This window comes from Brachyistius frenatus, unplaced genomic scaffold, assembly GCF_029030835.1.
Source record: "Brachyistius frenatus isolate BFR_SWC_R1_liver_20210118 unplaced genomic scaffold, ASM2903083v1 Contig_22, whole genome shotgun sequence".
NCBI classification, from domain to species: Eukaryota; Metazoa; Chordata; class Actinopteri; family Embiotocidae; genus Brachyistius; species Brachyistius frenatus.
In genome coordinates, this window is record NW_027210621.1 from 21964 (window position 1) to 36982 (window position 15019).

The window sequence follows — 15019 nt, forward strand, 5'->3', positions numbered from 1 at the left end:
TATCGGGTTTTCCCACAGCTAAGAGTTCATGAGCAAATTAATATAAAACATCCTAATTCACAGTTTTGTCATTTTTATATTATCCATTAGCTTTTAGGCAGGCCAGGTTTCATACTGCTAAAGTTACCCAATGTCCCAAATACTGAAATCTTGATTTAGGCTTTTGTCTGTCTCACCTACTACTGTTTAAAAGTTAATATTAATGATAGCACATCCTCTTTGTTTGAATATCATCAAGAAGCTATAGAAAACTGTGATGAATCCCATCTTTGAAATGAAACCACGGAGGTTAAGTTTTAGTAAACTGTGTTATGTCATCTTCAGCTGATGATATTCTTTCATGGTGTTTAGAGTTTGCACAGCTATTGTGGCATTTGCTTTTGGCCGTCCTGACAGGAGCGTCTATATCTGAATAACTAAGTTTGTCATCTTTACAGGCTCTTAGCCAAGAATGGTTGCTGTTTTATGCAAATTTGAAGCTATTTGTAAGTAGCAGAGGCAAAATGTATTGGAATACAACTCTAAACTAAAACAGCCCCCATGCTATTATTGTTATACTAAAATAGCACTGTGCAAAGGTTTTAGGCACTTCAGATGTTTAGATGCTTATCAGTCTCACTATATTATCAGGAAGCCATCTGATTGGCCCCAAATTCATTCTGCAGCATGATGACGTGCCCAAACATAAAACTGTAGTTATAAAAAATATCTACAGCCACTAGAAGAACAAGAAGTCCTGGAACTGAAGAGTGCTGATGTCAACATCATGGAGTCGGTCTGGGATTACATGAGGAGAAAGAACACACTGAAGTGGCTTGAATCCACAGAAGAACTCTTGTTAAGTTCTCCAAGATGCTTTGAACACCCTACCTACCTGTAAAAACTCTGCAAGTGCACTGAGGACCTCTGGTGCTCTTTTAAAGGGATTTTATTTAGATTTACAGCCCTTTGTATAAAGTTAATTTATACATAAATATTGTTCATAGCATTAATTTTGAAAGCATCTCATCTGCAATTTACTGTTACTGCCTAAAACCTTTGGACAGTCGTGTGTAGCCAACGGTCTGACAGTCCAGCAGGATTATGCTGTAAGAGCTGTTTCAAGCCACAAAGGTCTGCTGTACCTTCAGCTGTCAGGATTTTGTACAACAGCTCTTGTGTGATAGTGCTAGCTTGAGTGTATTCATCAAGGTTGCAGGATGTTATTCTCAAGGCAAAGATGGCAGCCACTGCTCATATTAAAGTTGAATGAACATGTTAAGAGCTATTTATGTGATAAGAGGTGAATATGTTATTCACACACATGCCCTGCCCCACTTTTCTTTTCTGGTGTCTTGATTTGAATTGTAATTTGCTAACATCAGTCTTGAGTTACAGGAGATTTTGTGTAAGAATACAAGACAAAAACTAGACAAGAGTATCAGAATCACCATCAACACGTCTCCAATGAGCCTCCTAGTCTCACTGGAGACGCATGAAGCTGGCATGCCACAGAGGGAAATTCCACCTACTGAAGCTAACTAACTTGCTATGAAAGATATCTTAATGGACTAAATCCAGTAGGATGATTGTGACTTTGACAGCTTCACAAACTTTATCAAACCAAAATTATACAACCACTTACTAAAGACCAGGACAAGGCATCAGAAGATTAAATATCAACAAAAGTGGCAAGAGTACAATATTCCCTAACATGATATTATCAGTGACTACATGTTCAGCACACAGTAAATGATCCACAGTTTTTCAAGGCTCGGTGGATGAGGTGACTTTGTGCTCTATTACTGCTTGTGTTCTTGATCTCTGCTCTTGCACACCAAGTACGCTGGTTGTACCAGACCACTTGAAGCTACTCAGCGTATTGAATCGGCTGTGGGTGCAATTTGTTCTGCAGTAGTTGAACACAAAATGTGAGTCTTTTTTGTCATCACCACCAAATGGCGATAATGATCCTTTGTTTGGAACCAAAATATAATTTTCTCATACAGACTTGGAAAAAGGGTTTTCATCTCTGAAGTCCTTCTTGGTGGGTGGCAGCACCATCATCTTTAAATTGAACTAGATGTCCTTTGTTTATAAAAATGTTGACAAAGAAAAGCTGTAAAGATAGCACTAACCTGTTTATACTATTTATATTTTGATTTTATAGACTTTGATTTGAACTCAACCTCAAGCTTGGAATCTTTTTTTTTTTTTTTTGCTTCCTCCATATCAGGTGGCCGGGTATCATAACCAAAGCATGCAATACCCCCATCAGTCCACTAGAGGATACAGTGTCAGTGTGGGTTGAAGAAGGAGGTCATGTGATAGATGTCAGTGATGCACTACAAGTATGGAGGAAGTTTGGGTAGTTGGATGAAACAAACACAGGACTTTCACCCAGATGAATGTCAAGTCTTCGAGAAAGCTAAAGTCTACTTGTTTTTTTTTTTAAAAGCCTCGTAAGTAAGTTACTTACATAGCATAACGTAGTCAACTTAGGCAATGTAACTTATGTGAGGTGTGTAAAGTTACTAATAAATTTCCCTATTTTAACCCAAGCCATGAACTTTTCCTAAACCTAACCACATGCTTTTTGGTGCTTAAACGTAAAGCACCTTACTTTCTAGGTCCAGCCGATGCAAAACCTGACTGACAGGTGTATTACACAGTTTGGTGTGATATTGGGTTGTAGCAGGGGCTCACACTTTGTTTATGTAAAAATACCAAATATCCCTTTTCTTACTTTGTTATTATGGATTTGCCCTATATAGACTTATCATAAAGTCCTTAACAAAGCTGCTTAATCAAAAAGATTTTTAGAGGCAAAAAAGAAAAAGAAAAAAACAAAAACAAACGTTAATTAACATAGATTGAAAACAAAGAGATCGTAACTTCTTTATTCAGTGCAATGTGAGTGTCTTTATAGTAACCACTTCGCAGACTATAATTTCTCTTCAACTATTGGATTGATTAGATTGGATTGTCCAAACCAGATGATGAACCATGTTGAATTTAATGATGCCCCTTTTGTTTTGATACCAGTGTTTGATTGACAGGCTTGAGTTGGAGAATAAATATTTGAACATAAATTGGACAGATTGTCATGAAATATGTTACAGATCTTCACAGCGCCCAGACAACAAATTCTAATGTTTTTAAGACCATCTGATTTTTTTTCACGTGGCACCATGCAACAGTAATAACATCATCCCATCATTCTCAGTTGCTTCATATGTTTCGTGCGGACAGAGTGAACATTATTCCTGCTGAACATCAGCATGTTAGTCACTGTGAACACACTAGCACACTAATGTTAGCATTTAGCTCAAATCAAATCACCCATGTGCCTAAGGCACAGCCTGACAGAGCTCCCGTAGCTTTAAGTACTATGCTTCTATCTACTACAGTCCACTTCCTTTCCTAAATCAAATACAGTAAGATGCATTCAAATACATGAGCCCGGTGTATCAGATGGCCCACAAGGTTGACGATCAGTCGTAGCAGTAATTGGATATAATATACTGTATATTATTAGTATGTATTAAATCTACTCGCATGTATTCAGTTACATATCACAATTACAGTATTAACTTCAGACACGGTCTCTTTACAATTTACAGTCTTCTACCTTCCCACGTGAGCTTGAACCTCTTATTTTGAAAATCCAGTAGTATCCCCTTGAACTATGCACTTATCAAACGGTCAGGTGTCAGGTGGTTTCGACCATGTTGGTACTGAACCTCTGCTTTTGCTATTCCCTAACTGCCAAGTATAGTTTTCCCAAGTATAGTTCCCTTCCCCAAGCTCTGTGTCTCTGCTGCTCTCCACTCTCTCATACCTGCCCTACTTTCACACTGCTCTCACAATTTACGAGTTTCACACTCTGTCCCTCTTGCTTGTACCCTTCTCCCTCTCCCTCTCTGTCTTTCTTTCTTTCTCTTTTACACACACTGGAGTCCTCAGTTTTAACTCCAACCAAAAATATACATACTCAGATTGAGATTATGTCTATGTGCAAGTTTCAAAAGAGTATTGCAGCCCGTTTCCACTGTGCTTGCAGCTTTTGTGATGACATGTACCAGCATCAGTACATTTTGTAGAACAGCACGGTATGGCACGGTGTGGTGCAGCACAGCACAGGCCTGCATATCACAGTATGAAGGAGGAGGTTGAGCCACATACTGGCCGGGCCCTGTTATTTCCTTATATAAAAAAGTATGAAGTCACACATGAGTAATTCCCTGTCTGATTTATGTTTTCTGACAGCCTGAGGGGACACAAACCTTTTAAAATATTAATCAGTCCTACCTTGTAATGCAAAACTGGTTTTAACATGTAGAGCCGTTGTTCTCGACCCATGGAAAACAGACCCTGGAGCCTGGCAGCGGCAGGTGTCCTGGGATGTCTCAGCATGCTGTTGTGTGTTGTATTCAATCATAAGGTGTGTAAAAGTGTCATGGGGTGTGGTAGTAGCTATCTTATAGAGCCCTGAGGTGCCATTACATAATTTAGGGTTTCCTAATATGCATTCAGGTGTGTCTTTGTGTTTCCCAGAAGACTCTGGGTATTCTGAAATATGTTTTGGTTGAGGTGTTTTGCGAAGTTCTGAGGTTTCAGGATGATTTGTCAAATTTTGACAGCAGCAAATGTCCATACAGAAATGATCATATTTAAAGTTTGAGTGAAATCATCACAATTATATAGAAAGAGTTGATTTGGGTTGATTGAAAACCATTTATCCAACATTTATCTCTCCTCATGGCTCATTTGACATTGGCTAAATGTTGTTGATGTTTCAGTAGCGACCACATAAAACCGCACAATCTTGTTCCCCGTTTTGTTGTGCTGTTTTTACTGTAAAAATTAAATAAATGTGAGTATCACATTAATATGTAACAATGGTTATCAGTGTGAAAGCTCGCTGAAGAGATTGTCGCCTGTTACAGCAACAGGAAGAGAGAGAAGGAGCTAGAGAGGCAGACGAGTGAAAACCAGAAAAAAACAAAACAGAGAAGGGACAAGAGGAGAGAGTGCAAAACAGAGACAAAGTGACAGAGAGTGAAAGTGTGTGTGTGTGTGTAAGCGTGTGTGTGTGTGTGTGTGTGTGTGTGTGTGTGTGTGTGTGTGTGTGTGTGTGTGTGTGTGTGTGTGTGTGTGTGTGTGTGTGTTGAGATAGAGAGAGCCAGGCCTAGTTTTTAGTGTGTGATCTAGGCCATTATCTGTGTTAGCACTGGTGGGGCTCCAACAGGCTCCGTGGATCCTGCATAACGATACCTTTTATGAGCTTGTATGTGTGTGTGTGTGTGTGTGTGTGTGTGTGTGTGTGTGTGTGTGTGTGTGTGTGTGTGTGTACCACGGCTCATACACACATGTGTGATCATGCGTGTTAACGCCATTGTGCCATACATGACGTACGCATGCGCCCCTGCACCTCTGCCTTTTATTTCTTGCCACTGAGTTTGTGCCTGTTTGTTAAGAACACTTGTGTGGAAGTGTGTGTGTGTGTGTGTGTGTGTGTGTGTGTGTGTGTGTGTGTGTGTGTGTGTGTGTGTGTGTGTGTGTGTGTGTGTGTGTGTGTGTGTGTGTGTGTGTGTGTGTGTATGTGTATGTGTGTGTGCGCGCACGCGTTTTGTTGAGTGTGTCTTCGTATGTGTGTATGTGCCTCCTCACGTGCAGCTGTGCACTCTTGCTGTATCACCCTCGTCGTCAGTCAACCCCCCTCTCCAGCAGCGCCCTGGGGGCCTTCATTATGTAAGAGAGACATTACTGCAGAACAGAGGCAGAGAGGCAGAGAGACATTACTGCAGAGCAGAGGCAGGCAGCCCTGATAACTCTGGCAGCCCCTGCTTCAATACAACATGCCTAGCCCTCCAAAACACACACACGCACACACACACACGCACACACACACACACACACACATACACACACACACACACACACACACACACACACACACACACACACACACACACACACACACACACACACACACACACACACACACACACACACACACACACACACACACACACACTGAAAGCCTGCAGCAGAGGTGTGATCATGATAATGGTCAAGATTGAAGGCCTCTGACAATTGTGGGCAAGCTTGTTGAAGAATACAGGAAATATCAATAAATCATATTTTGCATTATAATAAACATCCTTCTCTTCTTTTCCTTCAACCCTTCTCATTCCCAAACTCACCTCCATCCATATGTCCATAAACCCATTCAAACCCTCCTCCCTATCCTCATCATCCGCCTCTTCTTTCCATCTTTGATTCTCCTCTGCCTTCATCTCTCTCGACACCTTCCTCTCCTTCCATTTCATCCCTGTCCTCTCCATCCCTCCCTACCTCCGTCCTCAGCAGTCCCCTTCCCCCTGGCCCACCGGCTGACCATGAAGGAGGTGTTTGACGCCGAGGGCCGGCCGCGGGTGGACCTGCTCAAAGCTCACCTCACGAAAGAGGGTCGGCTCGAGGAGGCCGTGGCCCTGCGCATCATCGATGAGGGCGCCGCCATCCTGCGCCAGGAGCGCACTATGTTGGACATTGAGGCGCCAGTCACGGGTATGGTGCAGTGATGAAGAGAGAGGAAGTTTAGATTGCTGTCTGTAATTTAGTGAATAGAAAATAGCTGAACTTGAAATCTGTTGAAAGAAGAGTTTGACATTTTCAGAAACATGTGTTTTTTTTTTTTCTTTCTTGTCAAAAGACCGAAGAGAAGATCGACACCACTCTCTACCACCTGCTTAGCTGGTGTGAAAACAGCCAGCTCGCCAATTCTCATTTTATCTTGTTTGGTCAATCTGATGGCCAATCTATCTCTATTTTTTTGGCTGAGAGTTTTTTGCCTCCACTCCTCACTAGCTGCCTCTTAACTACCACCAGACCAAGACATAAAAAGATAAATGGCTTTTTTTACACTTAAGTTTTTGTACAGAATAAAATAGCTAGAAAGAGTGTGTACATTTGCAAGCTTTACTTTTATTAAACCTGATTTTGTTGGACAGAGCCTGGCTCGCTGTTTCCTCCTGTGTTCAGTAACTAAGCTAGCTGGCTGCTGGCTCTAGCTTCATAATTTACCGCACAAACATGACAGTGGTATCGATCTTCTCGTCAAAGTCCTGACAATACAGTAAATAATCTGCTAACCCAAATTTTATTGTAAAAAGAAAATGTTTTCGAAGCTTGTATTGAGGCAACCCACACCCAAAAACAGCTACATGTTTGTTTAAATGTGTGAGTGAGAAGTGAATGGACATTTTACAGTGAGAACACAGAGAGAAACAGCCAAACGCTCAAACAGAGACATCAAGAAACGGAGCTGTGGAGCAAAAAGATCAGTAATTATGTATTAATCAGAATCCATTCGTCGATTCATTAATCTGCCATATGTATCTGCCACACTTTTAATATGAACTGTTGTTCGGTCGCACTTCACTGAGAGAACCAATTTGCACTTATGCACCTCACAATGGCAGGCGCTGGCTTCGGTAATATCTGCATGTGTTCCCCTGCCAGGGAAATGGTACAAAGTGAGGAGAAAGTCGAGAGGAGGCGAAGGGGAGAGATCGAGATCAATGAATGAAATGGAAAACAAGTTTCTCAAACAATGAGAGAGGACGTAGACAAGCAGGCAGGCAGACTCAGACACTCGCAACCTATTGACACTGCTCGGCTAATGTACCTATATGTCTGTGCATGTGTGCACGTTCGTTTCTGCAAATGTGAGCAGTGAGATACAGTAATTCTGTGTGGGACATTGTGCCCACGCAGAGTGGGAACATAATTCAGCTTTCACAGGTAGAGATCCCCGGGGACAAGGACAGATAGACAGGCAGATGGAGAGACAGTCGATCATAAGCAGCTTAGTGCAGAGGTTCTCAAACCTGTTCATTCCCAATGAGCAACATATTGATCCCTGTTTCCAAGCTCCTGCACACCTACAGATTCTGACCCAGAAACACACCTGAGAGAATTTATTGTCTGCAATATCATTGGAAACATTTCTGAGATGAAACTCGGCAGATTCATGTAGAGAGGGCTTCAAGCAAATGTGATATTGAGGAAATATTCAAAAAATATTCAAAAAAGTTGATCACTTTGATGGGCTCTCTGTAGATTCTTGTAAAAGATAGACCAGAGAATAGAAAGGCAGGAGGGTGGCTAAAACGTGAACTGACAGGCTTTTAGGATGTCACATGAAGGCTTCTGGGAGAATACTGAGACAGGTCTGAGGAGGCAGACAGGTACGGCTCCATTTCACTCATGACATTTTGCATTTCCAATTCCCAGTTCAAATTAAAGTGAATGCTTACGAGTCGACACAAAAACAGACATTAACTCTGCGAGCAGATGGAGAGACGGACAGACGTCACCGGTCAGACAGATGCAAAACGTCCGTCATAAAATGGCTGCAGAGGGGAACTATGACATCAACTAAAAGTGAAAGGAGAGGGCCAGACAGATGGTGAGGGAGGCGGATGGGAAGATGTATGCTGGCAGATCATACAGACAGACAGTCCTGAAGTCTTTCAAAATATGAAGTCTTCAGCATGTGCAGCCCCGAGACTCCTGGAAGTGACTTGGAACAAATCTGTGGCAAAAACTGTGAGAAATGCAGCCAAGAGAATAAGAGAAGTGTGTGTGTGTGTGTGTGTGTGTGTGTGTGTGTGTGTGTGTGTGTGTGTGTGTGTGTGTGTGTGTGTGTGTGTGTGTGTGTGTGTGTGTGTGTAATCAGACGTTAAGATCAAGATTTCAAAAGTGGGATTTCTGTTAACATGAAGTAAATTACATGGTATCCTATACAGAACGAATCGTGCAGAAATTGTTACTTTTGAATTCAAACGACATGATCTGCAGCACAACAGTAAAAGTCTTACAATTGCAACTTATATTTGTTGTAATATCAGTCAAACCATTGAATATTTTTTTCATTATTCAATAATCATTTTGTCTAAATGTTGGGAAATAGAAAAGAGCAGATGACAATTTTCAGGAGCACAACAATGTGACATGTTCATATTGCTCAACGTGCCCAACTAACAGTCCAGAATGAAAAATAAGGAGCCAATTTGCGTATTTGAGAAGCTGGAACAGGCAAATGTTTCTGCCATTTTGCTTTAAAATATCTCAGAGATTATCATAAATGTACAATGGCCTTTTTTTTGGTCATCTACAAATTAGTGTTTGAGCATCCCTTTGCTTAGATGTGATACAAAGAGACCTCAAACGATGGGAACAGATTCTTTCAGGAGGATTTTGCTGTTGTTTTTTTCTTTCATCGGGCAGATGAGTGATGTTTCTAGATCAGCAGACAGGACAGATATACCTCTGCAGATGCAAATCAGGCCATATGGAGCCATTGAAGCGAAGACGGTCCCATATTTGCTGACTGAATTGTTAACATGTGGGACCTGAAAACTACGGTCTCCATCTTAACAATGTTGTGTGCTTTTTTTCCAACAGTGTGTGGCGACATCCACGGCCAGTTCTTCGACCTGATGAAGTTATTTGAAGTGGGAGGTTCTCCTGCCAACACACGCTACCTCTTCCTGGGGGACTATGTGGACAGGGGCTACTTCAGTATTGAGGTGAGGATGGATCTACTATTATTACACTCTACACACTGTGTGGCTCAGACCTGCAGATATTCATTTGATGGATGTGCATTCGTTCCAAAAAGCTGTCCTCACTGTATTATGTATAGAGCGAGCTTCCAACTAAAACCGTTTCTGTGGTGTACATTGCCCTGAAGTCTATTATATGTGTTCCTGGGGTGAGGTTTATATCACTACTGGGGTATACAGTTACACTACTGCGCTGTATTTAATGTAATATAAGTGTAGAAAAGGTAATTGAGATTAGCACTGACACAAGCGTGTCTGACAGTGATGCAATTTAAAATTCACGGACAGGGAGCCTCGTTATTAAGATCAGCTTTCACTCAGATTTAGTAGCTTGGGCTTTCCTATAGGACAGGGAATAATTCAAGGTCAGTAATCATGAACAAGTCTATAATACGCTACGTACTGAAATATGCATGGAAGCTGGAGATGGTGTACTATCCACACGGCTGTTTGGACATTTGATTCTTCAGGATGGATGTGAGTGCAATAAAAGTGTTTCTGTGACTGTGTCTGTTGTCTGGCACCACAGATCAGCTGTGTGACTTGAATCCATAATGTACGAGCACGTGAAAGTCTGAGCTTGTTGAGTCACCACGGCATATGGGATATGTCACTGACACGGAGTGGGTTTGGAGCAGAGGGAGTAATATTTGGGCCACCTTCCCAGCATACTTCAAGGGCACACAGGCAGGGGACGTAATGGAGAGCGGAGAGGAGACATTGTAAAGGTGACAGAACATCCTCCGAGCCATTTGTAAGGTTAACTAAGTGATAACAGTGATAGCATGCCGGGCGACAAAGATGTCACACACAGACACAGCTGTTTCTTATCTCATAACTTAATCAGCGTGGTCAGATGTGAGGTGATTCTTGTTTGTGTCTAGAGAGGATCAGTTTGCTTTTGGCTCACCTAATTTCAGCCGGAGTGGATTGAGACACTTTCAGGGAGGGAATTCCTCGTTACATGTCCATCGTGATTCTGTGTCGAGCTCTGAATATCCAGTTTGAGTTTAATGAGGGACACTGAATGTGACACTGAGTGAAATGACTCCATCTCTGTCTCATACAGTTTCCTAGTATAGTACTTAAGCAAAAGTTGTCTTCATTGTGTGCAATTTCCTTTAAAGATGAAGCTACAGAAAATGCTCAGCTTAGCTTAGCACGAAGATGAGAAGCGAGGGATGATAGCTCCTGAGGGTAAAAAAATTAACACCCCATCTACTGTACAGTGCTCATATAACTGGACCTCGTTCCCTCGACTTTTAACGTAAGGCAGAAAGGTATATTTATATTTCAACAGCACTGTGCACATTAAACATGTGATGAGTGTAATTTGTTTCACGACACAGTATCTATACAGGCTCTGCTTATAAAGCTTTATATGTACCTCGATTCCTGAAGCTACATCTGTTTTGGAAAGTTGAATGTTGTTGTAAATGTAGAACTGATTAACTCTAACCAGTTTCTAATGTTTTCCACTTCCTGGTGAACATTTAGTGTGTGCTGTACCTGTGGTCACTCAAAATCCTCTACCCAAAGACGCTATTTCTTCTACGGGGAAACCATGAATGTAGACATCTGACAGAATATTTCACCTTCAAACAAGAATGTGAGTCACCTCTTTGTTTGTTTGTTTGTTTATTTATTTATTTAATTTATGGCTAAGGCATGGCACCAGGTGAAAAGTCATCATCCTCACTGGTTTGTGTTGATAAAGATGCGTTCTTTGCAGTGTAGTGTTTGGCTATATGTTAACATGATAAGTAAAAATAAGGGATAATGTATAACCCTGTTTAGCTGCTTAGGGTTTGAACGTAATCTGTCGTCCTACAAAATGGAGTTGGCTCATGAAATGCTCCTTAACCTTCAAAGTGATACTGAGTTAGTCTTGTATGTGGAAGGTTAGTTAGCCTTACACGCTAATTTAATAGCAGATTTTGAAAAGCTAAAACAATGACACCATCCAACATGTGGAGAAGTTGATAGTTTGACAGACCTGCTGTGTGTTCAGGTTGCTTCGCTCTGATTGGATAGCTCTCTGCTTGGGTTTGGTGAACAGTCAGTTGTTACAGATTCATTTTCTGTTCATCAACTAATCAGTACTTTCATTGATTCAGCTATAAACTTCTGTATTTTCTGTAGGATCTCTTCTCTTCTCTTCTCTTCTCTTCTCTTCTCTTCTCTTCTCTTCTCTTCTCTTCTCTTCTCTTCTCTTCTCTTCTCTTCTCTTCTCTTCTCTTCTCTTCTCTTCTCTTCTCTTCTCTTCTCTTCTCTTCTCTTCTCTTCTCTTCTCTCCTCTTCCTCCCCTTCACCATCCTTCCTCTCCTTCCTTTGGTTGTTTCATCCCTCTGTTCCCACTCTGCCGTCTCTTTTCTCTCCCTCCATCCATCCTCCATCTTTTTCTCCCTTCCCCAGTCTCTCTCTCTGTCTCTCTGTCTCTCTCTGACTCCTCCGCCGCTGAGTTTTGGCGTCCTGTCCGAGAGTGGGTGATTAGCAGCAAATTAATTTGGCCCTTAATGATTGGCTCAGGGACTTACTCCTCTGTGTCTGATTGGCCAAGGGACAAGGAAGCTAATTTCCCCTGGTGCTCACGGCGAATAGTGGTCGCCCTCAATTACCATCTGCTGTGTGTGTGTGTGTGTGTGTGTGTGTGTGTGTGTGTGTGTGTGTGTGTGTGTGTGTGTGTGTGTGTGTGTGTGTGTGTGTGTGTGTGTGTGTGTGTGTGTGTGTGAGAGAGGGCGTGTGTGTGTGTATCGCAAATGTGTGCAAGTGCATGTGCTGTGACTGCATGCATGTGCCAGTGTCTTCATAAATGTTTGAGCGTGTGTGTGTGTGTGTGTGTGTGTGTGTGTGTGTGTGTGTGTGTGTGTGTGTGTGTGTGTGTGTGTGTGTGTGTGTGTGTGTGTGTGTGTGTGTGTGTGTGTGTGTGTGTGTGTGTGTGTGTGGAAGGAGCTGACAACTGGTGGACTGGCAATAAAGAGCTTTTGCTCTACACAAGGCAGATGGAGAGGTTGACAAACACACTCCTCGCTGTCACACACACACAGAAACGTTGGCTACTGTACGCTGGTACTCCACAATACTGGCTTTGATTTGTGTATGTGTCGTTTTCATGTCCTCACGGTCCCCCTTCCCTCCTCCCTCATCATCTCCTCTCCTTCCTCTTTTAACCTCTCTTCCTTCTCATGTCTCCTCCCATCAATCTCTCTCCTTCTCTCTTTATGAAATTATCATTCTTCTTTTCTCGCCTCCCTCCTCCCAGCCCGCTCTTGTCTAAAGTCCACCGCTCACCCTTTTTCTTCTTTGTCTATCTCTCTCCTCCGATCTCCTTTCAGCTATTTTAATCCTGTGATATTGTTTTGTGTCAGATGTATTGCTGAAATGAAGTTTAAAAGATGCTGCGTGTTGGATGTCGTTATTGATACTGCTGCCAAATCAAAAGAGTTTTTCATAAAGCAAAAAGTCTGCCTCACAGTGACGCCTCTACACTGCTTCATGCTTATATCTGGGTCAGATTTTCTTCACTGGAAACTAAGTTTTTGCATCCATATGTTGCCTATAATACTATGATATGTACTGTGATATAGAGAATTATTCTTTTCTCTTCACCAGTCTCTGGGACGTGGCATTTCTAAATCAAAATCCAGCATCTTCAGAGAGGAGAGAAACGGGTCATATGGGAGTGCTGGAGGAGAGATGGCCGCATAAATTAATAAAGTGTTATGTGAAAATCCTACATGTTAGCGCCTTTACACCCAAGTGAGCTGAATTATGTTTTTAGGGGAGCCGTGCAAGTCTGTTTGAAGCTTTTAGATGACTGAGTTCTTCGGATCTGTGCGTGTAAAGCCTGCATGTTTGTTTGTTCTCTGCGCTCCTTGTTGCAGTGTGTGTGATATGTACACATCACCAACACAGTGACAGAGACTGACTGTACATTTGCAGGGATGGTGGCTGTTCAAAGCATGTCAAAACACACTCAGGCACTTCTTTTGACTCGAGTCTTGAAATATCTCTCCACTCCTCCAACCTCCAGGTAAGATCAAGTACTCAGAACAGGTGTATGACTCCTGCATGGAGGCGTTTGATTGCCTGCCCCTGGCAGCTCTGATGAACCAGCAGTTCCTGTGTGTGCATGGGGGGCTTTCACCAGAGATCCACACGCTGGACGACATCAAGAAGGTACGATAAGAGCAATACACAAACACGCACGTACGTTTCATTTTGAATTGACAATGCTGACCTGCAGTGGGCAAAATGCAGTGTCAACATAGTTGGTCAAAATTGTGTGAAGCTGAAACATTTCTTGGCATCTCTTACCAGTCAAAATATAATGCGATAATGAATAAGAACTGACTAAACAACTTAACTTTATAGTAATTACAAAACATTGCTAAAAAAAACACCAAACAGAGCGCTACACTTTGGTTTCACAGTGAGTTGGTGCTAAAAACAGATAACAAGGCGGTTAAATCAAGAGCTTGCCACGACTAACCATGAAGCTAAAATGTACATAGAGGAAGAGAGAAATTGAAAATTATTGATTTTGCTGAAATGGTATCTCAGTAATTCAGTTGTTATTCTACTAAATTCCACCAAACTCTTGCTAAAATAACCAGCTTAGCTGAGTAGCAGTAAGTGGCATCAAACCTTTTGTCATGACATATAGTGTGGCTGCTTTAAATCCCGTATTCAATGTAATAAGTTGTTCTTTTTAGACAGACTCTTACATTACTGTCCTCGGAGTTACAGACAGGAAATAACCATTGTAACAAGTATTTTTTTTTAAAGAAAATATAGTTGATGTGGACATTTTATTTGTAGATATTGTGTTTAGTATTTACGGAGTGTAGATTTGAATTCCATGCGATGTATGTTATACAATACATTTTGTGGGGTAAAACCATTTAACTTACAAAGACACAAAATACAAGTCGCCTACTATTTTCTAGCCGTCACACAGTTTGTCAATTTTACTCAAATCCACCAATTCTGTTGTTCTTGCTTGCCGCCTTCGTAGAGAAGAAATGATGTAATATGATTGATTGGAAAAAGAATATCATTAATGTAACATGCGATTGAGTTATGTGCTGCGCTCAAACACACTTGCAAGCCGCCGTGTACATACACCAAATTTAATTTATGCTTGACTAGAGCATGAACTCTAAATGAATCCATAGATAGAGCGTTGAGAGATGTATGTATAGAGTTCACAGGACTACAGAACACAAAGGCACATACATGAACACGGAGACATGAGAACACACTTCCTCGTCTAATGGCAGTGTTTCCATGGTGAATCTGCTGGTGTGACATCTTCTCCCCCCTGTGTGGTGAGGGTTGCCATGGAGATGCTCTGCTCTGACAGTATGTGTTTGTGTGTGTGTGTGTATGTGTCTGATGTGTTT

General features: G+C 41.7%; 1 protein-coding gene across 7 annotated transcripts in view; it reads left to right on the plus strand.

Moving 5' to 3' along the window:
- Window positions 1-15019, plus strand: part of LOC138619935 (protein phosphatase 3 catalytic subunit alpha-like) — a 38550-nt gene that overhangs the window by 8018 nt on the left and 15513 nt on the right. For 5 of the 7 annotated variants that reach the window (XM_069696750.1, XM_069696754.1, XM_069696757.1 and 2 more), the window contains exons 2-5: window positions 6352-6552; window positions 9454-9578; window positions 11112-11223; window positions 13648-13793. In XM_069696750.1, coding sequence (XP_069552851.1) covers window positions 6352-6552; window positions 9454-9578; window positions 11112-11223; window positions 13648-13793 — 584 coding nt within the window. The remainder of the gene's footprint in view (window positions 1-6351; window positions 6553-9453; window positions 9579-11111; window positions 11224-13647; window positions 13794-15019) is intronic. The other 2 variants (XM_069696751.1, XM_069696753.1) reach the window with 1 other exon arrangement.